The 27,265-nt window shown below is 28.0% G+C and overlaps 1 protein-coding gene across 2 annotated transcripts in view; it reads left to right on the top strand.

Annotated features, from left to right (window-relative positions):
* The window catches only part of LOC127286671 (ankyrin repeat and sterile alpha motif domain-containing protein 1B-like), an 81,184-nt gene that overhangs the window by 18,240 nt on the left and 35,679 nt on the right, over window positions 1–27,265 (top strand). The window contains exons 3-11 of one of the 2 annotated variants that reach the window (XM_051313177.1): window positions 240–396; window positions 2,146–2,291; window positions 2,663–2,785; window positions 6,416–6,642; window positions 6,957–7,173; window positions 10,636–10,924; window positions 11,247–11,933; window positions 18,713–18,887; window positions 24,539–24,601. In XM_051313177.1, coding sequence (XP_051169134.1) covers window positions 240–396; window positions 2,146–2,291; window positions 2,663–2,785; window positions 6,416–6,642; window positions 6,957–7,173; window positions 10,636–10,924; window positions 11,247–11,933; window positions 18,713–18,887; window positions 24,539–24,601 — 2,084 coding nt within the window. The remainder of the gene's footprint in view (window positions 1–239; window positions 397–2,145; window positions 2,292–2,662; window positions 2,786–6,415; window positions 6,643–6,956; window positions 7,174–10,635; window positions 10,925–11,246; window positions 11,934–18,712; window positions 18,888–24,538; window positions 24,602–27,265) is intronic. The other variant, XM_051313178.1, reaches the window with a different exon arrangement.

Here is a 27,265-nt window from a genome sequence, read left to right as displayed (position 1 = left end):
ATTGGATAATTTAAAATCACTAGAAAAGCATAAAAAAGCAATAGCGGTCCGACAGACCGGGAATAGTAATAAGGGTACTTTTTTAGCATTTAGCAGTTAAAAAGTTAAAATTGAATATGTATTGTTTGAACTGGAATGCAATATTGTTAATGAATTAATTTATTATAAAAATTAGTAATTAGTTATTAGTAAAATTTAATGAATATATACATTTAATTTTTTGTGCATTGTTATCGCAGGGATGTGGTGAAACTGTTGCTTCAACACGAGGCATCGGCAAATGTTGTCGATTCAAAAGGTTCATCACCACTCCACTTAGCGGCTTGGGCAGGCGACGCTGAAATCGTGAGACTAATTTTGAGTCAGGGTCCTTCCAATTCCAAAGTCAACCTTGCGGTAAGTAATTCCCTCGCTTAGAACACTTGTCGTCGTCGTCGTCGTCGTAGTTGTAGTCGATGGGAAGGGGGGCAAAACTTTATCTACTCGAAAGTTTTTGTCAGGGCGACGTTTGAGGTGTTCTTACGTGAAAATTAAAACGCTCTTGAAACAACTCTCTGCTTCTATTTTTCGCCAACCAAACAACCACTCGTCACAAATTTCGACCAAGTACCTCTTTTTCACTTTTATGTATATATGTGTTAAATTTACTCTTTTTTTCGACAAGTGCCTTTTTTTAAAAAATATATTATTAATATTTTGAAAACTTAACACAAGTTCACGTATATTAAAACAATTAGCAATTCTTAAAAATTTTGTTTTAAATACAAAATTTAATAATAGCAAAAATAGTAAAAATAATAACAATATAATAATAATTATTATTATTATGAATATTATAATTATTATTATATATAATTATTATATTATATTAATATTATAATAATAACAATTATTATAATAAAATATCGACAAATTTCTGCGAGTAGAATAAAGTTTGGCAACGTTAATTGTTTTTAAACCGTTGTCTCCACCTCAGGATTTTGTCATTTATTTATTTCTAAGAGAATAATATTAAAACGCTTTCAATTATCCTAGGAGATTGATTCAATTTGATCAAATACAATTCATATTTGAAAAATTTTAACTCGTGAATAATTTGGAAACAATGTAGTGTCAACATCTCGAAGTGGGACAAATTTGAGGTTAGAAAACCCTTTTAAAACGTATTCGCAGTTTTTGTTTTTTAAATATAATAAAGTAATAAAAATAATAATATAATTATTTTTATAAAAATAATGTAATAGTAATAATAACAATAATAGTTATTATTATTATTATTATTATTATTATTATTATAAAATAATACTAAAAATAAAAACCAAATATCGACTAATTTCTGAGAGTAGAACAAAGTTTGGCAACGTTAATTGTTTTTAAACCGTTGTCTCCACCTGAGGATTTTGTCATTTATTTATTTCTAAAATATTAAATTAAAAAAAATTTCAATTATCATAAACAATTGATTCAATTTGATCACAAACAATTCATATTTGAAAAATTTTAACTCGTGAATAATTTGGAAACAATGTAGTGTCAACATCTCGAAGTGGGACAAATTTGAGGTTAGAAAACCCTTTTAAAACGTATTCGCAGTTTTTGTTTTTTAAATATAATAAAGTAATAAAAATAATAATATAATTATTTTTATAAAAATAATGTAATAATAATAATAACAATAATAGTTATTACTATTATTATTATTACTATTATTATAAAATAATACTAAAAATAAAAACCAAATATCGACTAATTTCTGCGAGTAGAATAAAGTTTGGCAACGTTAATTGTCTTTAAACCGTTGTCTCCACCTGAGGATTTTGTCATTTATTTATTTCTAAAATATTAAATTAAAAAAAAATTCAATTATCATAAACAATTGATTCAATTTGATCAAATACAATCCATATTTAAAAAATTTTAACCCGTGAATAATTTAGAAACAATGAAGTGTCATTATCTCGAAGTGACACAAATTTGAGGTTAGAAAACCCTTTTAAAAAGTATATACACATTTTTTTTTATTGCATTGAATAATTTAATAAAAACAAAACGTAAGATTTGCAAATTTTTTTTTTTGATTAATTGCATATAAAATTAATAATAAGCGAATTTAATTTTTTGAGATTCTCGAAATGTTTTTTGCAGACAAAGGACAACGAGACGGCTCTGCATTGCGCTGCACAGTATGGCCATACGGAAGTGGTGTCACAGCTGTTGCAGTACGGATGCGATCCCTGCATCCGTAACAGCCGCGGAGAGTCAGCTCTCGATCTCGCCGCACAATATGGAAGGTGAAAAAAAAAACAAATAAATATTTTTCATATATATATATCTAGAAATAAATTTTACAATGATAAATTTTATTTTGACAAGTTTCAAAATTTATTTTGAATAGAAAAATGGTTAATTTGAAAAATTTGTTATTGAACAAAAAAACAATAATAATAATAATAATAATAAAATATAAAATAAAATACAAATATAAAGTAAAATAAAAAATAAACATAAAGTGAATTAAATAAAAAATAAATTGTAAAATAAAATTAAAAAAAAAAAAACCCTTTTTATGTGTGTAATTGGAGAACGTAGAATTTTTAAATTGTTTTCTCAGTTTTGAGTCAGAGTGTCTGGCAATAAAAGATGACTTTCTCATTGTTTTCAGATTAGAAACGGTTGAGTTGTTGGTTCGAACGCATCCCGAACTAATTTCTTCTCTGAGATGCTCGTCTTCGTCTTTGATATTTCCTCACACACCATTGCACTTGGCTTCACGCAATGGTCATAGGTGAGAGGAGAAAATTGTCTTTTTTTTCAATTTTATTTTACGAATCGTATTTTTTTTTGCTTTTTTACTTTACTCTTTTTTTTATTAATTAATTAATTAATTTTTATCAAGTTTTAAGCAAATTCATTCTATTTTCATCGCATGACAAAAGTAACGCCCCACTGTAACGTTACCATTACAAAAAAACCCGTTTCTATTAGAGAGGAAAGTAACGCGTTACACTTATGTTTGTTTTTACAAAAAAAAAAGTAAAACGTTACTTTTACGAAAAAATAACGCGTTACAGTTACAAAAAGTAACGCGTTATTCTTACATTAGTTTCACAAAAATGTTACTTTTACAGAAAAATAGCAAGTCACCGTTACTGTTACATTACGTTACTTTTTCAAAAAAAAAATCACGCGTAGTTATTAAAGAAGAAAGTAACGTATTACCGTTCCACATTGGCGTAATAAATAGTGTAACACGTTACCGTTACAAAAAGTAACGCGTTATTGTTACATAGTTACATTAATTTTTAAAATCAGTAACGCGTAATTATTAACGGAAAAAGTAATGTAATACTGTTACATTAGTGTAACAAAAAAATGTAACACCTTACTTTTACAAAAAAGTAACGCGTTACAGTTACAGAAAACAGTAATGCGTTACGCTTATATTGGTTTTTTGAAAAGAGTAAAACGTTACTTTTTTAAAAAATAAAGCGTTACCGTTACATTAGCGTAATAAATAGTGTAACACGTTACCGTTACAATAAGTAACGCATTACCATTACAGAAAACTGTTACAAAAAAAAAATTCTTATAAATATTAGAAACAAATAACGCGTTACCGTTACACAGCTGAAACGTAAAAAAATGGGTATTAATAATAACAATAATAATTACTTTAATTGAAATGTAATTTTATTTTTTTCGTAAACGATATGTAAATTTGGATAAATATAGAAAGAGTACATTAGCCTGAAAGAATTTCAAATAGAGAATGGGGGAAAAGTGACGAGATATATATATATGTATAATATATAGAAGTTCACGTAGTAGACTTTATTTGGTTAAGCTGATCAAATGATCGGCAACGACACATTGACCGCGTGTGTTCGAGTTTTCGGTCCACACGTTCACCTGGCACCGACCGCCAATTCCATTTTATATTGTGTTACAAATGCCGAGGTATATAGCTGCTAAATTAGCCTCAATTTGTACCGTTCACGGTCTATCTCTCGTGCTGACGCGCCAATACTCTGTGCCAAATTAAACATTAACAATAAACAAACACCTGCTTGTTTCAGTAACGTGTCAAAATTCGCGATGTAACTTTCTCTCTCTCTCTCTCCCTTTTGCATTTCAACATTTACAGAGACAACCACGTAAAATCGAAAAGCGATTTCAATGATTTTTACTCTTGTTTGTTTATCCCTTTTAACGCAGATAACATGTCAAATATATATATATATATGTGTGTATAGAGTAACATTGAGAAAGAATGTATTTTTTTCACTTTTTTTTACAGCATTGTATTATTATCCACCTGTTTGAATCGATGTTTATATAAATATATGTATCCTTATGCAATTAATTTTGTTATCCATATATGCAATTTATGTAAATATATGTACCGCAACTGAACAAATTTGTATTTAAAATTGAAGTTATAAATTACTGTGTTGTTTAAAAAGGGGAGATATACAATTTTTGTCAATATTGTAAGTTAAATAATTTTTCCAAAATTTTATGTAAAGAAGACAAAAAAAACGTTTGAATAAATTTTGTTTTTACGATATTTTTATCTGTAAATATTTTTTTTTTAGATTTTTAGAATTTCTGAAAAAGCGAATTTAAATAATTTTAAAAAAAAATCGTACGGTGTTCTGAGTTTTCGAAAACTGAAATGAGAATCGTAATCAGTGACCTTGAATACCCCTGAGTTATAAGTTTTAAAAGAATTCAATGAAATTTACAATAAAAAGTCCGACATTTTGAATTTTGAAAATATGACTTCAAATTCGTAATCAGCGACCACGAAAACCCCTGAGTAACATGTTTCAAACGAATTCAATACAATTTTTTTAAAAAAGTCCACCATATTGGATCCGCCATTTTGAATTTTGAAAATGTGACTTGAGATTTGTAATCAATAACCTCGAAAACCCTTGCATAACAAGTTTTCAACGAATTCAATAAAATTTACAAAAAAAAGTCCGCCATACTGCATCCGCCATTTTGAATTTTTTAAATCTGACATCGAATCCGTTATCAGCAACCCCAAAAACCCCTGAGTAACAAGTTTTAAACAAATTCAATTAAATTTTCAAAGTAGCCGCCATAATAGAACCGCCATTTTGAATTTTAAAAATCTGACTTTTCAGATTCGTAATCAGAGTTTCCTAAAACCACTAGAAATTAAAAATATTTTTTACGAATTCCAAGTCAAATTAAAAAAAATTTAAATAGTGGATTTCAGATCGCTATAATTACGAATTTGAAATCAGATTTACCAAATATAAAACGTCAAATTTAAAAATAGGAGACGAAATTTTTAAAAATTGTTAGATTTTTATGAAACTTGATATCCAGGAGTTTTGGGGGACGCTGATTATACGAGTAGAATTTTTAAAATTGAAAAATGATGGTTCCAAAAATAGTGGACCAAAATTTTAAAATTATTCAGATTGTTCACAGAAAAACAGTTTACTTAAATTCCGTATCACAACCTTACGGAATTTAAGGTGTGATGTGAGTCAGTTCACTCTACATGAAAGTCAGTATCAAGGCGAAAACCTTAAATTCCGTTCCATGTAGCGACTGAAAGTTAGCTATTGTCGGTAACAAATTATGACGTAAATTACTGAAATGTATTATATTTAAATTTATTTTCAAATAGGCATAGTTTATTGTTTAACATTTTATAACTAATTTAAAATTTTACAATTCACTGTTTTTAATTAAAAAATTATTATTTTATGTAAATTATTATTTTATTTTTAAGATTTTAATAAAATTATTAAATATTGCAAAATATTAAAGGGTTTATTAAATTTATTTTATAACAGCGTAATTAGGGCGTTAAAATTAATAGTTAATAATTATTTTGAAACACATTTCCACAAATAAAATATTATAAAAATGTATTTCAATAATAATACATTTTCATAAATATAATTTTAATCAAAACTTTGCCAAAACATGTGCTCGAACTACGACATCACACACATACACGTGCCACTCACGCTTGCGCCTTGGCACAGAATGACTTTCCGTTCAACTTGGATGAATTTCAGTTCTTAAAGTAACAAATTATATGGACATATAAGATACTTATTTTATGTAAGTCACAGTAACTTATTTTCAGTTACTACATTAATTTAAGGCTAGAATGAATGTAAGTGTATTTAAATTTTAAGTAAAATGTTTTAGTGTGTTATAAAACTTATTCCCTGGGTGTTTTCAGGATCGATAAAATATATATTTTTAAAAAATGAATGTATCCCAACTAGAAAAAAGAAGTATACGGTACCTATTTTTTTAATTCTTTGTTTTTCAAAATCGATAATTTTTTTTAAGCATTAAAAAACTTTTTTCTTATTTAATCATTTATAATAAAAATGTTTTTTGATAATTATTTTTCCAGGGCCGTTGTTGAAGTTCTTCTTGCAGCGGGCGTCGATGTTAATACCAGAACTTCCGCTGGTACTGCAATGCACGAAGCGGCGCTTTGCGGGAAAATGGAAGTAGTCAGGGCCCTTCTTGACAGAGGTGTCGATCTTGGAATTCGTGATTCACGACAAAACACGGTGCTCGACCTTTTAGGTCAATTTCCCCCACACGTTACGCAGGATATCACAGCTGTGATAAAAAGTAAGTTCAAATTTTCAATTACTCTTACTCCTCTAACATCTCCATTACTGAAACTGAACAATTTTTACCAAAAAAGAATTATTCAAAAAATGGAAAAGATAAAAACAAGAAAAATCTAGATATAAAAAGAAAATGTTATCAAAAAAAAAAGAAAATAGCTCGTAAAGTCGACAAAAAAATTGTTTCGTAACTGAACAACAAAAGATCGATTTGATTCGTTTTTTTTGTGTAAAAGAGAATAAGGTCGTTATATTGGAAAAAGTAAAAGAGAGAAAAAAGAAAAGTGAATAGGGTCTTTTTTGTTTGTGTTTAAGGACACCGATCTTCGTCGGGGGTGGAAAGTGATGCCGACAGTGAGAACTTGCCGCCAATTCCGGTGCAGTGTGGCGATTCGTTGGGCAGCCCTTACGAGAATGTTCGACCGGGGGACGATCTCTCCCCAGCGGAAGGGACATCGCCCACTCAATGGCAGTTTTATCACAAGCCTCGAGACGATGATCGTCGAGTTTCCGGTACTTCCGCCGCCTCATTGTAAGTATATCTTTTTCTTACATATATATATATTCGATTTTTTCTCTTCATTTTCCAGCCTTTTGCCATTCTCTTGTTGTTACGTTTTCTGTTCTTTTTTTTTATATGTAATTTCGATTAATCTTTTCCGTTTTCTTTTAATAATGTCATTTCATTCTTCCTGTATATTAAGCCGAGGGTAAGTAATTTAGTCAATTTGTATCATTTAGAAAAATGTCCTAAACATATACTTAATCCCGATGCTTTTGTAGATGAATCAATAAGGTTTGTTTATTTTTCAATTTTACAAATATCTCTCGTAGAAACTGTCAGGTTGATTTTGTTCAAATCTCTAATCCCACTGAAAGCGCAGAATCAAACACAACTTAGAACTCAGAATTAAAATTTGCAGAGTAAAATATAAATCAGAATGACTTAATTTAATTTAAAATGTAATTTTTGTTCCTCCTGAAATCAATCGGTTGAAGAACCGATTGTCGATCCAAGCCTGGCAAACCCTAAAAATTGGCAGGAAACTGACAATAGGTTATGATAATCCCAACTTGGCGGAAAAATGGCTCAAGTCGTCAAACCCTAATAATTGGCGGTAAAATGGCTTGAGATTGTTGAAGATCCAACGTTGACGGAGGAATGGATCGAGGTTGTTGAATGTAGCCTCAAAGCTGGCAAGATTGAAATATAGAGCAAAACTTGCTCAAAGCTGTCGGAGATCCCAATAGAGTAAAACTGGCGGAGATTCCAATATAGTAAACTGGCTCAAGCCTGGTGTAGATTAAAAAGGGCAAAACTAGCCCAAAGCTGGCAAAGATTTAAAAATAGTAAAACTGGCTCAAGACTGACGATTGACGTTGAACTTGAATAACTTCTTGAGTAAGAGTTAATACTGCTCCCTGAGCAGGAGATAGGCATGAAGCGATCGTTATCTCTTTTTGCCATACACTAATGTATGTGCGGTTGCCGGGTGATGATTTTTGGTTTAACGCGCGAATTTTGATGTGACGTAATATGCATTAGCCTATCGGTGTCTAAGGGCCATCGAGAGGTGTGAAAAGTAGGGAGAAATACCGGTAAAAATGCTTCTGATTCTGAGAACGATGGCTTGGTATCCTCACTTCGTCATCGTGACTACTATCAGACAGCAGTACGGATTAAAGGAACCAACAGTTTTTGTTCATACATATCATATATCTCGATATACAATTTAACCAAGGATCATCACTCCGAAACAAATAAAAAAAGGAAAAGTGGATGATTTGGGTCACATAAAGTATATATTTCTATAATTGATGAGAGTTTGGGATCATCCCTGAATCACTGTATTCCACATCAATATACGACTGCTGTCTGATAAGTATTATATTCCATTGTTGACGAAGACACATTATTATATATTTCTTTATTTCATTTGTAATATTTCTTTTTACTATTTTTTGATTCGCGTATGTGTATGTTTAGTAGCATCAGCGCGCATACCTATATATATGTATGTATAGTCATTGAATTATATTTTTATCAAATTGTTTTTATATTCAAAAATTTTATATTTGTATTGCCAAAGAATTATAATTAAGGCGCTGCAGCCCGATAACGTGTTATAATATAACAAGATTTAACCAATATTAAAATTTTGAATATTCACTCCATAACAGATTTTTTTATATTTTTAGTTTCAAAACATTTTTCTTAATTTCTATTATAAATTGTAACATCTTTATTTAAATTGTAAATAGTAACTGAATAATTTTATTGTTCGGTTACAGACACTTGATGAAGGAACTTTCTAGCATATAGGTAGAACTTGAATTTTCTTTAAGAGGAACCGATGAAAATGACATCTATAAATAAGAACTGATTTGTTCCTGACAAATGTATGGTTTATATAGTAGAAAACCAATCGATAAGTGTAGGATCGATATTTTTTGTTCTGTAAAGATGTTTCTTAAATATTAAAAGAAGAAAAAAAATTCTTCTAACTCCAAACGAATATGAATTTAGGCAAGGTAACAGAATTTTAACAAATGTGCAAAGAAAAATTGCATTTTTTCCACCCTCTCAAAAAAAGAGTAACCACCTAAACATTGTAAGAATTTGTTAGAAAAGTCGCAATTATTGATTTTATAAAATACTATCATGATTTTTGTACTAGTAAAAAGTAACCTTATTACAGTAATGCCGATGTTAAATTCATCAAAAAAAGTCAAAATTCGTTTCTAGGAAGATTCAGTATTTATTAAATTTCTAAGGTCAAAAGTGGTAAGTCCAGTGCTATATATCCGACTATAGATATAGACAGAGTAGTTTGTCGGTAGGGGGTTTAATATAGGAGATGTGGGCAAACAAAAGCGTAGATGTGGACTGAATGAGTGGAAGAGAGTGAGAGAGAGGGTGTGTTGGTTGGGTTTTAGGTTCGGACTGCGGCAGACTGCAAGAAGGGCGGAGGTGGTGAGGAGAGGCCGCGAATGTAGCCCTAGCGCGTTAAGCACCGCTTGGCTTGGTTTAATTTTCCTGATGTAGGCAGGCGATGGTGGTGGGTCCAAACCGCCCTCTCGGATCACCCTCTCTCGCAGACCCCATTACTACTCTCCAAGCACTGCTGCTGCTGCTGCTGGCGTAGCGGGTGCACACTCGCTGTTTCAGACTTCCTAACCCGGCTGATGTTTGACGTTGGTTTTGCCCCCCCCCACTTTCAAGCGCGAGATGAATCCATCACTTTAAACAATGTAAATGTTAGCCCGTCTCGACATAAAACTAATAACTATCGCACTCACCAAACCATGTCGAATCCATCGACCACCAGCACTTTACCAACTTATCCGTCTCCTTTCACTTATACTTTAAATCTCCTATTCCCCTAGATTTCCGATTTTACAATTTTTATTTGAAAAATTTAGAAAACATTTCTTTTCATTTGAAGAATGAATTTTGTTTTCTGTAAAGATTTTTGAATTATGCGCTTCTTGCGCCAAAGTAGAATTTAATATATTGAAAACTCCTCTGATTAATTGGAGGGCGTATTTCAGTGAGGAAATTTGGGAGTTCAAGGATGTGCCACTGGGAGCAAGAAGGTACTTCTATATGACAGAGTACTCTGATTCAAGCTCCGTCATCGATAGTGTCTTTATGTCAATGTCCGACACTCTCAACTCTATTAACACCCTTCCAAGTTCAGAACAAACACCTGAAGACATACCACTAAACATTAGCACTATAACAACACCATCAGCACGGTATGACACAGTAAAACACTAACCCGCTTTTTTAAATAGATCAATTATTTTTTTTTGCACCAGATCCTAATTTTAAGCCTATGATTTCATCACATCTAGGTGATTTATGAAAAAGAAATAGTTTTATCAAAAAAAGTTATGCTTAATTGAATCGTAAAGAGAAGAAGGAGGCGACAAGGTGTTCTAATTATTCGAATCTTGTCAGTTGAATATGGATAATTTTGTGTTTGCACAGGGGCTCTGACAGTGGTCTCTATCAAACGCCACCCATACCACGTGGAATGTTGGAGGGTAGTTTCGCGTCAGAGGATTTGTCCTTGACATTGCCATCGGGCTACGGTGGTGGTAGTGGTTGTGGACGGGAGTCAGATCAATTGAGCGTCTCCTCATCATCAAGCGTCGGTGGACCGAGCCCGCGAGACCGACGATGTTTGCCCAACGATTCCAATGCTCCAGGGATTTACTTGCCGATGGCACCCCTGTCCAGTTCATCGCACACTCCCGCCTCCAACAGTAAAGTCTCGGTAAGTTTAATCTCAGCAAGTATTTCCTCTTAAATGTGAAAACACCGTCAAGAAGATTCCTCTTTTTTTTTATCTCTACCAAGTACAAATTCGTTTCTCATGTCAAATGAAAGAGAGAAGAAGAAAAGGAAAAACCATTCTCGAGTTTTGTTTACACTGACATTCTATTTCGAGTTCAATATTCTTTCAATTCCAAACGAATTTCAAATCAATTTCATCTTTGGAGATGAATTTTATTTTTTGTCTCCGATTAGAAAAGAAATTCGTCTGCGAAATTAGAATTTAAAAATTTTGATATATAGAATATAATTTTCTCTTTCAGCCAACACCACCGAAGAAACCACCACGACGTAATTTATCCGTATCGCCAACTCATCTACAAACGCAGATGTCACTCTCGGCAGATTGCACCTTGGGACCAAGCAATTATGAGTATTTGTTTCTGGCCCGAAGCGGTGCCCGAAGTCATATCGATCTTGAACAATTGCAAGCGCGTCGCGAACAATTGCGACACGTAACAAGAAGTGTCGATCAATATGTTGACATGAAAGCACGTTACGATCTTCAAATATTGGAATCTGGAATTGAACCAGTTGCCATAACATCGATTGTTGAAAATCGACCAATGAAAACACAAAATCCAAGACGAAAATTACGTCGACATTGTGAACGTGCTTATGAGAATTATGATTTGGACAGTAGTCCAACAAATACTGACAAGTCACCTTGCAGTGAAAGTGGAACACCACAGGAACGTACTTTTGTCTCAAATGCCTTCCTCACGCTTAAGTCTTCCCAGGAAAGTTTGCTTGACGATAAGCGCGACGGAAACGATATTTCACAGTCACAGGAAGCACGCGAAGCCACTGACAAGAGACTGAAACGCGTACAAATGATGTTACCAACCAGCCCGACTCACTACGTCCAACCGCCAACTCCTGATCATCCGCCACCTTCTGCACTTCAAGCGGAAAAGTCCATTCACGAGAGAATTCGTCCTTTGAGTCAGGTGAGTCATTTTTCTTTTCTATAATTTTCCAGAGATTACTTACAATTAAGATTGCAGTGATTTTTAACGATTTTTGAAACTTGACAAAATCAAATATTAACAATTATTCAACTCTTGATAATAATACCATTAAAAATTTCTCCGAATTCTCTCAGAATAAATTTTGTTCTACCCGTAAAAAATTCAAGTCCAAATATTTTAGAAAATTTTATCTAAAACTAGTTGAATTTGTCAAAGGTCTGATAAGAACAATTGGATCAAAAATCTTACTAACGAAATCTTACTAAAAGATATTGATATTATTTCACTAGGGCCGAATTACAGTGTAAAAAGTGGTTTACCAAAAAATAATGTTTTTGAAATTATACAAAGTGTAGAAACTACAATTCATATAGTTTTGAAATTAATATCGACATCAAGAACGAAATTAGAGACAAAATCAAACACCAATTTAAGGGGGGAACACCAGTTGTAACTCAACAAATAATGCTTTTTACAAGAATATTTTCCAAAAGAACAATGAATCTTTTTAAAGAATACTATTTATTAGTTAAAAGTACATGTAAAAAGCTGTAATTTAAAAGAAAAAAAAAATTTTTTTAACAAAAACTTTTGGAGATATGAGCAATTGAAGTGGCGCCTTAAGAAAAAAGGCGAATTGCGGTGACCAGCATTCTGCAAGTATACTTCGTCTCAAATACAAAAATGAAATTGATTTACATTTATTATAAGATTATCTAGTTCGTGATCGAAGGATTTAAAAAAAAAAAATTTGACAAAATGGCGACCTGTCAAAGTCAAAAGTATGATTTTCGTTAAAAAATACGGTCGATTTTCAGCTATATAAAAAAAAGTTTTGCATAAAAAAAAATCCTTCGATCACGAACTAGACTTATATGTGTAAATGAAGCACACTAAATTTTAAATAAATCGGTTTAATGGCATTCGAGTAATCGTGGTCACCGACTTGGAAAATGTCATTTTGAGAAAAACGCATTCAAAGTTTCAACTTACTTTTTTTTGTTCAGAAGAAATTTTGTTTCCAAGTTACAAAGAGTCATCGATTCCTGGACCATATAATAACTCTTCCGCAGTGGTTGCCGATTCTAAAATGCCAATTTGCTGCCATCTGTCGTTAGGGTCAGGTATGGCTGACCACCATGTATGAAGCCACGGGACGCGCCGCTGCTATGTTCTGTATATCTCATTTATTTTTCACCGGATCAACTTTGAAATTTACAGACACATTTCTAAATATGTATACTTTAAGAAAATTCACAAAAAAAATCGATTTTTCGAAAGTTACAACTGGTGTTCTCCCCTTAAATAAAGTTTCACATGTAACTAAAGAAGATAGGAACATAGATAGAAAAGTTAAAATTATTAAGGATTATTTGAAACAAAATCCGGAGATATTGTTCACAAGAGTTCAAATAATTGCGTTAAGCGCGTTACGGCTAATTTCCTAAAGCAGAACCAAATCAAAATATCAATTTCTGTTTGGTTTTGCTTAGAGAAAATTTGCTGTAACGCTTTTTTTGAATTATTCGTGTCATGCGGTAGATCATTAAACAAAGTTTATTATCTTTTTTTGAACTAATTTCTGAAAATTATTAGCAGAACAGTCAGAAACAGGGATGAGAAATACTGCCGTGCTAAATAAAAACTTAGTTAAGTCATATTTTGTTCGAACGGAGAAAATGACGAAAAACTGTTTGTATTTAAAAACCTAATGTAATATAAATAATTCTTTAATCTAACTTCACTTCCTTGGTAATTAGATAGAGTTCTTTTTAATTCTGAAGTCAAAAGTTAATTATTTAAACAAATTATATTAAATAATTGACTTACGTTTTATTTTTTAAAAGCAAAACTTGGTCAACTCGAGTTACGTAGTGCTTTTCGAAAAAGTAGGCGAGCGCGAGCCTTCGTTCAGAAGTAAGAACTTAGTTAACTCAAGCTAAATGCATGGGATTCCGAATTCATCCGACGAAAATCCGAACTTTAACGAAGTTGACTTACACTTGCTCCCATCGAAATGCAGTGTCCGGCTCATGCCACTTTTCGAAAGAGAAAACACTCAAGTCGAGTTAACTAAGTTTTTATTTCGTATCTTATGCTCGATCTGCAACGCTTCCTACGATTTTTGGACTACTCAACTCGAGTTAACTGAGTTTTTATCAAGTATTCTTTCATTTTCTGGGTTTTTGTAGATTTTTAATAACTATTTTTTTGCAATAAATAATTAAAATAAAAAATTTTTTAATAACATAATCAGACGCAGTTTTTTCTTACGAATATCCATTGATACCAAAAACTCATTTTTGTCAAAAATATGACTTAACTAAGTTTTTACATCGTACGGCAGAATAAATATTTTCATCTGAGTTTAATTTATGAATTTACTATTTTTATAGAAAAAATAATTGAATACAGATTTAATTATCATCTAAATCCTTTAATCCTTTATATGGTAACCATACCAATATATCAGCATCAAACCACATTAAACTCAATCGTAGTAATGACATAAGAACTATCTCTTTGAGAGTGTTTGAAAATGACAGAACTTTCCGAGTAACAATTTCCGTGATTGTGGTTCCTCTCTTCCCTAAAGTATATAATGAATCGGTTTCGAAATATATCGTCGTAGCGGTAAGATTCTCTCTCTCTCTCTCTCTCTGTCAATAGCGAATGAGAACGTGAAATTTCGAAGAGATTCCATGAATGCAATCGACTGGATAGAAGATAAGCAGTCGAGAAAGTCTGGTATGGGACAGGTTGCGTTTAATATACAAGCGTTTGGTGTTTGATCTCTGATGCGATTTACAAGGAGTCTTCGCCCGTTTGCCGCGCGTCCTCCTGTGATCATTCTGCTGTGAGAACGACTCTACGTTCAGTTCTCGTATATATATATCTATATATCTCTCCTCCGGCGAATATATATCCATAACACACATCTTCTGAACATTTCTCTCTCATCTTCTCCAACTGACATTCGTCGTCGTGTCACTGCCGCCCTTCTGCACCCTCTCAAATCCATCCGCGTATTTCGCCTTACTTCATACACGCTTCACGGGACATTATATGGCAAACGCGTGTCATATGAGCAACGAATCAAGTCTTTATAGCTTGGGAAAGGATCATCGTTTGTATTTACATCCAAAGATTCACCGCAGAACGCTCAGCTTCCTTTGGTTCAAAGTCATCCGTTGGTGCAAAAGCCGTCTAGCTTTATGAATGCTGTATATATATATATGTGTACTGTCGAACTGATGAAAGAAACCATCCAACCTGCTTGTGATTTGAGCAACACTTTCTAAAGATCAAGGCGCTAAACTGGTTAGCAAATATTTTTCAAACTTCTTTTATCTTATTACTTTGGTTCTCATTCAATTAGTTGATTTTTGGAATCAATTTTCCATGGTAGATAAATTATTACACGGAGAGAAATAGATGGTACGGGGTACTATCTAGATAGTACCAGGTACCATATTTGATCTTACATATACGAACAGCAATCTAGATTCTATTAGTTACTATCCAGATTGTACGGAGTAACATCTTGATTCTAGTGGGTAACATAACCATACTTTTTGTAACATCTTTGATAGTACCGAGTAGCATAACAATAGTACCGGATAACATCTACTTTTTACCATCTTAAGATCATAAATTCTTACCATCTATTTCTATCCGTGTATTATGACCTGAGTCAGTGGGATATTATTGACTAAATTAATGGATAAATTGAACGCCATTTATTAACGGAGAATATATTATTTCTGATTAATTCAAATTTTACCGCCTTGTCACCTGATTTCTGACAACCAACCGCACAACTTTCGAATTTCTTATGATCCATAATCCAAGGACTTTCATGTCCATCTTTGCTTTGAATTTCAATTTCACTTGATTTCCTTTACTGAATTTTTCGAAATTATTTAAATTTCTGGAAAAATTTCAATTTTTTTATGACACATTTAAAAATAGTATTATAAACATGTATATGTTTTGTAACGTATATCAAAAAGTCAGAAAACGCGGTGTTGAATCTTGAGAATATGTGCGGCTGGTAGAACAAGATGGGTAGCAATGGCAGCAACATCTCAACCGTCAACTTCCGCGAATTCAACAGAGCGGCAGAATCCAAGACGCCGACAAACTTTGAATAATGAAGCCCTTAGCTTCTACGCTTGTCTGACTTCTCTACCATCCTCAGCGAGCAACTCACGATTTCGTCAAGAAGATCCCGTTTTCATTTTCCCGTCTTTGCACCAATCAACATACACACCATTTTCACTAATTCCTTTCATCGTGCTTAGAAATCTGTAAAACCCTCCCCCCCCCCAAAACGCTTTTTCAAAATAATGGAACAAAAATAATTTGTTGGAAAAAAAATAGAGTTTGAATGTTTTTTAAATATTTTATTAATATTAGAAGTTTAGAAAATTAAAATTGATTTTCTGTTTTTTATTCGCAAGAAACAATATTTGGTTTATTTAAATATGAAATTAAACAAGAAAAATTAAAATAAATATTAAAATTTTAATTTTAATTTGATTCACAAACTGAAGACAGTTTAGTCTGATTAGTTTTGAAGAAAGTGTTAGGTAAAAGATTTGTTAATCAACGTAGCTGTGTGGTCAAAGTATACGGCTGTCGACTCAAGGGTCCTGGGTTCGATCCCCCATTCGAGCGAAATTTTTTAATATTATATATTTTTTCAAACTTCATCATTGATTTATATGTACAAAATAAAAATACACTGGTTTCTATATATTACTAAAAAAAAAATTACTGTTGACTGTTAGAAAAATTGAAAAAAAATATTTCTCCCTTTTTTCCTCATGTGACAAGTTTACAATTTTTTTTTTTTTTTTGTTTTTTATCGAATATCGATATGATTGTATTAAACAGAACGCGGCTGCATCATCCACTCACAGGGTCACTTGGTAGAATTCGACTTTTTTTTTTTATTTTTTTTTTTGTATATCCATTTCTCGTAATATTTTGCCAAGCGGAACTGCGTTAGTTCGGATTTTCATTTTGATAAATTCCCTTTGAAGGAAGGTCGAGCAGAAATTTAGCGCACGCCATATCTTCTGACAATTTACAACATTCCCTGTGTATATATATATATAACGAAACATCGATGTTGACATTCTTCCAAAACGCATTTTATATATATATATATACGTTACACAAATTGCATCCACTTGCAAATGATGTTTATTAAAATTTTGTAATATTTTTACCTCTCGCGCATCAAAGGACACTATTTAAATTATTCTCTGTAAATAACTGTGAAAAAAAACAAAAATAATTTCCCTTTTGAATTAATTTTTTTAAAACATTTTTATTTTTAATTCATTTTTTATAAAGTGTTCAAAAATTATTGTTTATGTTTAATTTCTTTTTTTGCAACCTAACCTCAAAATGTGTTTTAGAAAATCGAATTGATTTAAATTGACCGCGATAAATGATCGAATTATTAAAAAAAAAATTAAATAACCAAAAAATCGAATTATTAAAAGTTCGAATTTATAAAAAGATTGTATATTTAGAAATTCGAATTACAAAAAATTCGAATTTCTAAAAGTTTAAATTACAAAAAGATCGAATTATTAAAAGTTTAAATAACCAAAGAGTCGAATTGTTAAAAATTCGAATTACAAAAAAAAATTGAATTTCTAAAAGTTCGAAATGCAAGCAGCTCGAATTATTAAAAATTCGAATTATTTGAAGTTCGAATTATTAGAAAATCCATTGTTCAAAAGTTCGCATATCCAAAAAAGCGAAATATTAAAAGTTCGAATTTCTAAAAATACGGATTACCAATAGATAGAATTTTTATTGGATCGAATTTCAAAATTTTCTAATTATTGAAAGTTTGAATTATAAAAATATTGTATATTTAGAAATTCGAATTACAAAAAATTCGAATTTCTAAAAGTTTAAATTACAAAAAGATCGAATTATTAAAAGTTCGAATTACAAAGAAAAATTGAATTTCTAAAAGTTCGAATTGCAAGAAGCTCGAATTATTAAAAATTCGAATTATTTGATGTTCGAATTATTAGAAAATCGATTGTTCAAAAGTTCGAACTATCCAAAGATCGAATTATTAAAAGTTCGCATATCCAAAAAAGCGAAATATTAAAAGTTCAAATTTCTAAAAATACGGATTACCAATAGATAGAATTTTTATTGGATCGAATTTCAAAATTTTCTAATTATTGAAAGTTTGAATTTTTATTTCATCGAATTTTTAAATGTTCAATGTTTTTATAATTCGAACTTTTAACAATTCGATTTTTTTGTTTATTCAAATTCAAAAATATTCGAATTATTTACAGTTCAAATTTTTAAAAGTTTGAATAACCAAAACATTTGAAAATTCGAACTGTAAATAATTCGAATTTCTAAAGATTCGATTATTTTGTAATTCGAATATTTAGAAATTCGAACTTTTTTTAATTCGAATGTCTATAAATATTTGATATTATATAATACGAATTTTTAAATAACTAATAAACTAATAATTTTTAAGTTTTTTGAACTTTTAAAAATTCGATCTTTTGGCTATTTAAAAAAATTTTAACCTTTCGGTAAATTTCAATTTTTTGAGTTTTAAACCAAAATAAGGCGTCTCATTTTTTTTTTTTGTTCGGGAGAAAAATTTAAATTGATCGAAATTTTTGCCGAACAGTAAATAAAAAAAAAAAAAGAATCGTAGACGTATAATAATTGAAAATGTAAATAATTTATTGTTTTAGGTTTATAAACGACGTTCGCGTGACATGGAAACGGAAACGGACGAAGATCTACTTCAATTTCCGGCGGGAGTCTCTTTGGATGCCTCAAGCGGTTCTTTATCAAGTGTCTCCCTCTCGGACAAAAGTATGTCAACTGACAATGTCGAAGAATTCTTCGGCGACGTACCATTTGCAGGTAAACAACAACAAACGCTTGGCTGCACCGCATGACGCTTTCTGCCCTCGTGTTTGTGCATTCTCGTTGTTTTTCGTTTTTGTTGTCGACCATTCGCATAATTTCATATTTTCAGTTTTTTTTTTCTTCTTTTTCTCTATTCACTGTGTGATCCCAAAAAAAAAATCTTCATCGGATCATCTAAAATATCTACCAGGGGATTTTTTTTTTTAAATTCTTCGCTTTAACTTTTTTGATAAGTTAACTTTAAACAAGACGGTAAAAAAAATAATCGAAATATAGAAAAAAGGTTAAACCATATGTGATCAAAAAAAAAAAGTATTTATCAAAATGTGAAAATTAATATATTAATTTTATTTCTAAGTTTATGTAGAATTTTTTTTATCTTTAAAAGTCATTTTTTAATTAATTATATTTGCTGTATATTTTTCTTTCTTGTAAAATTTGATTTCGAAATTAAGGCCGCATTTAACGAGCAAATTAAATGCACAAAAAAGAAATGAGAATACAGAAAGAATTTGTCGAGATGGAAATGAAAAAAAAAAAAAAGAAAAAAAAAATTAAACTCAGGTGAATTTTTGAGGCTCAATAAAAATTATGTTGCTTGGGAGGATTTAATCGCGTGTTATAGGTGGGGGAGTTTTGGTGGCTCGTTTATTTACCATACCATCGAAAGGCGCGGAAAATCTGGCCAATGAGGCAAAAGCCGCAGATCCGACATTTCAGCTTACTTCTTCGGAAACGAAGCGCGAAACGTGCCGCGCAAGCATAAACTTATTTCCACCCTAACGATCTTTTGCGAGTTCATTATTCGCCACTCGTCTCCACTTCTTATTTTGCCTCTCGATTAAGAAAATTCCAATTTTTCATCATTTTTTTCAATAAATCAACATTTTAAAAGTCATTTGATAAATCTTACAGAGAAGCAGTGGAAAAAAACATCTTTTTAGGTTAGGATTGATAATAATAAAAAAAAAAAAATGTCATTTGGATTGTAATATTTCTCCAACGTTTCGAAATCTAAATGATTTTTCTCTTCCGGGAGTCTAACAAAATATAAAAATAAAAGAAAAAAAGATAAAAAAAAATAATTAATAAAACTAAACGTAAAATAAATAGAAAAATAACAAAATTTGACAATAATACGAAAAAGAAAACTGAAGGAAACAATATACAAAAAAAAAACTCCAAAATTTGATGGTTAAAAAATTAACAAGACGGTAAAAAAATGTGAAAAATAAAAATAAAAAAAAATTACCGACCTAGAAATCTACCTTATCGACTGATGGTAATTTTAAATAAACCTTTTACCGTCTAACGGTGAAGAATTTTTTGTTGGAAAATGCTAATATAAAAATTACCGACGTAGAAATTTACCTTACTGACGGATGGTAAAAGAGTTTTTTTGAAAAATGAAAATATTAAAAATTATCGACGCAGAAATCTCCCCTTACCGGTTGATAATAAAATAGTTTTGAGAAAGTTCGTAAAATTTCCAAGAAAAATTTCTTTACCATCAGTCTGTAAGGTAGATTTCTGTGTCGGTAATTTTTAATATTTTAATATTTCAAAAATTTTCTTTACCATCAGTCGGTAAGGTAGATTTCTGTATCAGTAATTTTTTATATTTTCGTATTTTAATTGAAAAAATTTTGTTATTTTTTAAAAAATTTTAATGTTTTCATATTTCAAAAATTTTCTTTACCATCAGTCGGTAAGGTAGATTTCTGTATCGGTAATTTTTTATATTTTCGTATTTTAATTGAAAAAATTTTGTTATTTTTTAAAAATTTATTTTATGTTTAGTTTTGTCATTTATTTTTTTATTTATTATTTATCTTTCGTCTTTTTTTTGTAATTTGAACTTAATTTTATATTTTTTTAGTTGTAATTGCTTTTATTTTTTATTTTTATATTAAATTTTTTGAATTAGAAATAACAAAATATTTCGAAACATTGAGAGAAATGTTGATTTAAATCCATTTGATCGAATTTCATTGTCTTTATTATTAACTTGCCCTAATAATTTACTCGACCGTTATAATTTTGATTATTATAAATAGTTTTAAAATGTATTCTTTTTCGATAGAAATTATCAATATTTTGATTTTATATTTAGAAATATTAATGTTCTAATTTAGTTTTATTTAGAACCTCAAAAAACAATATAATTATTATGACGAAAACGTTAAAAAATATAAAAAACTTTTTTTTTCTAAAAATATTTAAATTTTAGATTTTTTTATCTCAAAATTTTGTAATATTCCACAATATTGCTATCGAGAGGAAAATTTTATTACGACGGAAAATTTAAATTTAAAATCGCATTTCTTGGCGGAAAATAAATTTTTTTTTTATAATTTTAAAACAATCATTTCTAACTAAAATTTATTTTTAAATGACTTTTTATAAAATGATTGATACAAGTAAATGATATAAAATTTATTATTTGAAAATGATAATCTTGTTTTAAATATTATGAAATTAGGATATTTTAAGGTTTATTAAAATTTAAAAAAAAACTTGTGATAAATCATGTGTTTTTTTGCATAAATCAATCATTTCCATACTATTCTAATCGAGGTCATTATTTTTCATGTTATATTATTCTTGTTTTATAACAATAAGCTAAAATGAAAAATAATTTCTATTTACAATTCTATTTTATTAAAAACAAAAAAAAAAAATTAAGAAAAATACAATTATAAGGCGCCTATTATTTTAAGTTTTCTGCTCGGTTGCCACAAAAATATAAAAAGACTGAAATCAGAGATTTATTTGTTTTTAAATTTTCCTGCCTTATGATTTCGTTCATTTTATATCAAATATTGTCAAGAAAAATTGTGGCAACCGAAAAAAATTCCGTCGATATTCTTTCTGTACCGAATATATATATATATAGATTTAAGATATTTATGATCTTAAAAAAAAAAATCTTTACATAAACCAATGTTTTATTATATTTCATAAATTTTATTTTAACTGAAATAATTAATTTTATGTTCAGAAAATTTTGAAATTAAAATACAGCAAATCTCTCATTTCCGCCCGATATATATACGCTAGATCCTTATAGGCCTATAGAATGTAGACTTCCGGTTATGGAAAAATCTTTACTCGAATATTGACGTTTTTTTATTTTCGAGAAAGAATTAATGCCATTTATAAAAAAAAAAAGACTTTCAAATCGACGTGTGCAATATTTATAAAATGTTTTTCTCAGTAAATTGAGAATTATTATTATTATTTTCTAAGATTTTTACTATGATCAAGAATCCCACAGTAATTATCAAAACTTTAAAAGAAAAACAAATAGCTAACGCAATTATGATAATTGGCTTATAAAAATATTTTAATAACTTGATTAGTTCGTGATATTTAAAGTTTATTAACATATAATTGTTGGAAAATAATATTTATAATTGAAGTAATTAATTTTTTAATCCCTAATTAAGTACTGCTTCTTTTATTATTATAATTTTAATAATAATTAATTATTATTATTAATTATTATTAATATTTATTTTTAAATTTATCAATTTCATTAACTGAAAAACATTTTTTTTTTGTGGAGTTTTTGTCATATAATAAACTTATATAAAGTAAAAATTCAATTGTTCATTGCAATTGTCGAATTTAGTGATATAATATATATAATATAATATATAATTAACATAAATTATATAATTTAATATATTTAATGAAAAATGGAAATTAAATGGCAAAGTTAATTAAAAAGTATCGATGCGTATTTTAAAAGTGGAATCAGGATAAAGGATGTGCGAATAAAGCAGGATGAAATTTTTGTGAAATGAAAAAATTTATTTGTATGTGAAAAATTGATTTCACAAAAGCTGAAGAACTGTTAATTTTTTTAGTATTATTGATAATGTGATAAAAAGTAAAATTTTTTTTTATTTTTCTCGCTTATAGTCTAACTTTATATTTTATTTAAATACTTATTTAATGTATTTTTAATTTTTATTTAAATACTCCTTTTTAAAGCCAATGGAAAAACAGTTCATATCCTGGTTTTTTATTTTCAAAGTGTTTAATCCATTTGACATAACCTCGATTAAATTTCAAAAATCTTAATAAATTTATTTTAATTTAAAATTGGTTATGTATTACCAATTTAAAAAAAATATATATAATAATGATAATTATTATAATTTATAATTATAATTAAAAATTATAATTTATAAATCATTACATTACTAATTTATTTACATAATTATAAGAAAAATAATAATATTACGTCAATTTGACGCTGTACGGCGTTTAGTATTATCGATAATGAACACTAGGAGCGCCACCTTCGCGTCACATGACTGTTTAACTGTTCGAATTTTTTTTTGAACTTTGGAACAAAAACACGGGAACAAAAATCTTTTTCAATATGAATTTTTTTTATTGAAAAAATAATTACTTTTTTTAAAAGTAAATTTTTGTTTTAACTAAATTAATTTTTCTTTTTTTATTGAAAACAATTTTTTGAGGTTATGTCACTGGACTAAGCTCTTACAAATTATGAGATTTCAAAACTGTAATGAATATATTATATTGAAAAAAAATTGTACTAGATTATATTTTGTTATTGTGTTTTTGCTTCGATTAGTTGTTATGTAATATCGCCTAATTTATATATAATATATATCAAATATATATATATAATATACATATATTTATTAAAAGTATATAAACATATGTAGGTAGTTTAACAAAAATAGAGAAATGTATTTATCTAAATATTTAAGAATTTACGAATGACGTAATAATATGTCATCAATTGGCCAATAAATATTGTGCTATGTATGCAATGTCTTGATTTATTTTGTTGCTTTAATTGCCCTTCGACGCTAAATAGCATTTTTTTTTAATTAAAAAAATTTTTTTTTATTAAATTGAATTGATAGTTTTTATTTGATTTTATAAATTGCGCTTTCAGTAGAAATAGAGGTTAAAAATTAAGTCTACTTCCTTAAAAAAAAAGTTGAAGTGTAAAAAATTAATAAAATACAAAAATGAAATTATTTTCAATATTTCAAAAATTTTCTTTACCATCGGTCGGTAAGGTAGATTTCTGTATCGGTAATTTTTTTACCGAAAATAAATATTTTCTATTGTAATTTAGTATACATATAATGTAAATGAATTTTACAGAAATATAATATATAGAAAAATTTTTTATATAATAATATATTAATTAATATATTAAAATAAATAATTTTATATCAACCATTAATTTTTTTTTATATTTTACAAGAACGTTTTTTAAAAAAAATGGTCTTTTATTATATTTAGATAGAAAAAAATTATTTTACAATTTAAAAAAAACTTATTAAAATAAAACGTCTTTTTTAAAGTTTTAAGAATGTGTGTTTATTGATATATTTCATATTTTATTCAAAATTTTTTATTTTTTTAAAAAATTTTTATTATTATTAATAATATATAAATGTGTTTTCGCACTTTTTGTATCAGTCTGTTTTTATCGATTTCGACATATTTTTTTTGTGCAATGGAATTTGGCACTTTTCTCAGGGCTGGATTCGCTTAAGCAATTAAAAAAAAAAAAAAAAAAAAAAACACGAAAAATTTTGCAACATACTTTTTTGCATGCTCGACTGTTTTACTTTATTTTTTTTTAGTGTCGACTAATCCAATGACTAGACACGATAAACTTGCAAATTTTACTAAGGACTTGAATAGGGGTGAGTCATTAGGAATTTAATTAAAATTAATAAAAAATTAAATTTTTTTGAAAATAATAATAATAATAATAATAATATATTAATAACAAAAAATTTAATATTAAAATTCAAATTATTCTCGTCTGTTTTAATTAAATAAGTATTTTAAAAGAAAATTTATTGATTCTAACCGAAAATAATTTATTTGAATTAAATAAAATTATATTTGTATCAACAATAAATAATTTATTTGTTTTTAAAGAACATTTTTTCGAATACAAATTTGGTCCGTGACAATGCAAAAAAAAAACGTTTTTTTTTTTAGTTTTACTAAAATTCCCATTAAGTCACAGTGACAAATTCGGGGGAATCACAGAAAAATTTTATTGGCACCTAGCGGCGAGTTCAGAACTAATTACTTTGGCGCCAAATTTCAAATATAAAGTAAATAATTTCAAAATTAAATGACTTAAACTTTCTTTTAAAAATTTTTTACCTATGATTTTTTAATACAAGTAATAAAATTAAACCAATTTCAATGAAAAAGCTATTGATTTTCTTTTCAATTTATTCAAATTAATTGTTTTTGTATGGTTAGAAAATAAAAATAATTAATTATCAAAATCTAATTAATTTAAAATAATTTATTAATTACAAATATAATAATAGAATTTAAATAATATTGGGCAAAATTTTAGTAATAAATCATGATTTATAACAAATTCAAATAATAATTATTAGAGAGAATAAATTATTTATTGAAATTTATAATTTAAATTTATTCCAAATAAACAATAATTTAATTAATATTGTTATTAAATTGATACATTGTGAGATATTAAAATTAAAATAATAAAAGTAAAGAAATTTAAAAAAAAAGTTTCAAATATTTTTTGACACATTTCTAAAATTAGAAAAAAATAAATAAATAAAAAATGCGAATAACGTTCGTTAATGATAAAATGACTCAAGTGTGAGAAAAATTAATACTTTATCTTGCAGAATAATTTAACCCTTGTTAATTTGATTAAATAAAGGGTAATTGAGAATAGTGTGAATACAAAGTTAAAACGTTACTCGTATAAGAATACTTTAAAGCAATTGGATGATTATTAATTAAAAAAGATTCATTAACTAAGAATTTTTTTTTCTACTTTTTTTTTCTTCAATAAAAATTTTATTTCACTGAATATATTATAAAAATATTGTATTAAATTTTTATTGTTTTATTTATTTAAAGATACAAACAGACATTAAAAATATAAATAATTATTTATTTATTATTAATAATAATAATAATATAATTATAAGTTTTTAATTTTTTACTGTGACATTTGACATAAAATGACCCATAAATATATGGAGCATTTTTTCTCGAATGTCATACTAAAAATTTAAAAAGTTATTTTATTGATTTGAAACTTTGATAAATTATTTCCCCAAAATGTGAGAGGAAAAATTATCTAAAATATTAGCTTATTTATAAAAAAAAAATTTATACAAAATAAAGAACGTTGAAGTTTTTGATATTTTAAAAGACATTTTTATTTCCAAATTCTCAAGTTCAAATTTTAAAGTATAATAAACAAATAAAAAAATAAAAATTATAATAATAATGAGAATAATGATGATAATAAAAATGATAATACTAATTAAAATAATAATATTGATAATAATAATTTTATTAATAATAATAACAATAATAATTATGTTGGTGATTGTAACAAATTGAAAATTATTGGTAAAATTGAACGTGCTATTACAAATAGAAAGGTAAGTAATTATTAAATTTTTTCTTTAAAATATTTTTCTTCTTACTCGTCCATCTTAATGTTTAATTCTAATTTTTTATTTAAAAATTTAAAAAAAAAGCTCCTTATAATTTTAAGGACATATTTAACTAATAGATTAATTTACTTAAATTATATACACATGGAAAAAAATCTTTATCTGGAATAGCAATATGTTTCTCTAGAATAGCGAAAACTTTCGCTGTTTCAGTGAAATATATCGCTGTTCCAAATAAAGATTTTTTTCCGTGCATAATTAATTAATTCTAATTTCACACACTGGAAAAAAAAATTTATTTGATTCAAATAATAATCGATTACTTTTTAATTATCAAATAAATATTTACTTGAATTAAAAAAAGAAAATTTATTTGAATCAAATAAATTTTTTTTTCCAGTGTATATTATTTAACAAAAATCATGAAGACTAATAAATAGTATAAATTTGAAATATTTTCACATGTACGTATATAAAATGTAAAATACGAAAAAAAAAAAATAAATAAGTTTAATAATTTCCGGTTTCTGCTGATTTTATATTATAATAATATGTATATATTTTCACTCGATTCGGACTAATTCAATTCATGTTTCTATTGAGAAAGTATATAAAGTTTTCTTCAATGCAATGAGTTTACAACATTGTTATGGTTGAGGGTACTCATAAAATTGAGAAAGTAAATTAAATAAACTTTTGCAATAATAATGATGCAACTTTGTTTCTCACATATACATATATATTATTATACAAATCCTGTTTTTCGACAATTTGAATAGAAAATTTTTTAAATTAAATAAAAAAAAATATATTATAAACATTACTTCTTTGTAGAAATTGATTTTTTTTAAAAATATAATTTATAGTTATTTAGATTATAGATCATTTTTATATTGG

The sequence above is a fragment of the Leptopilina boulardi genome, unplaced genomic scaffold, assembly GCF_019393585.1.
Source record: "Leptopilina boulardi isolate dan_hultmark-lab unplaced genomic scaffold, ZJU_Lbou_2.1 LbouV2_362, whole genome shotgun sequence".
In the NCBI taxonomy this organism is placed as follows: Eukaryota; Metazoa; Arthropoda; class Insecta; order Hymenoptera; family Figitidae; genus Leptopilina; species Leptopilina boulardi.
Note: the sequence above shows the minus strand (reverse complement) of the source record. Positions and strands in the feature narration are given on the sequence as shown.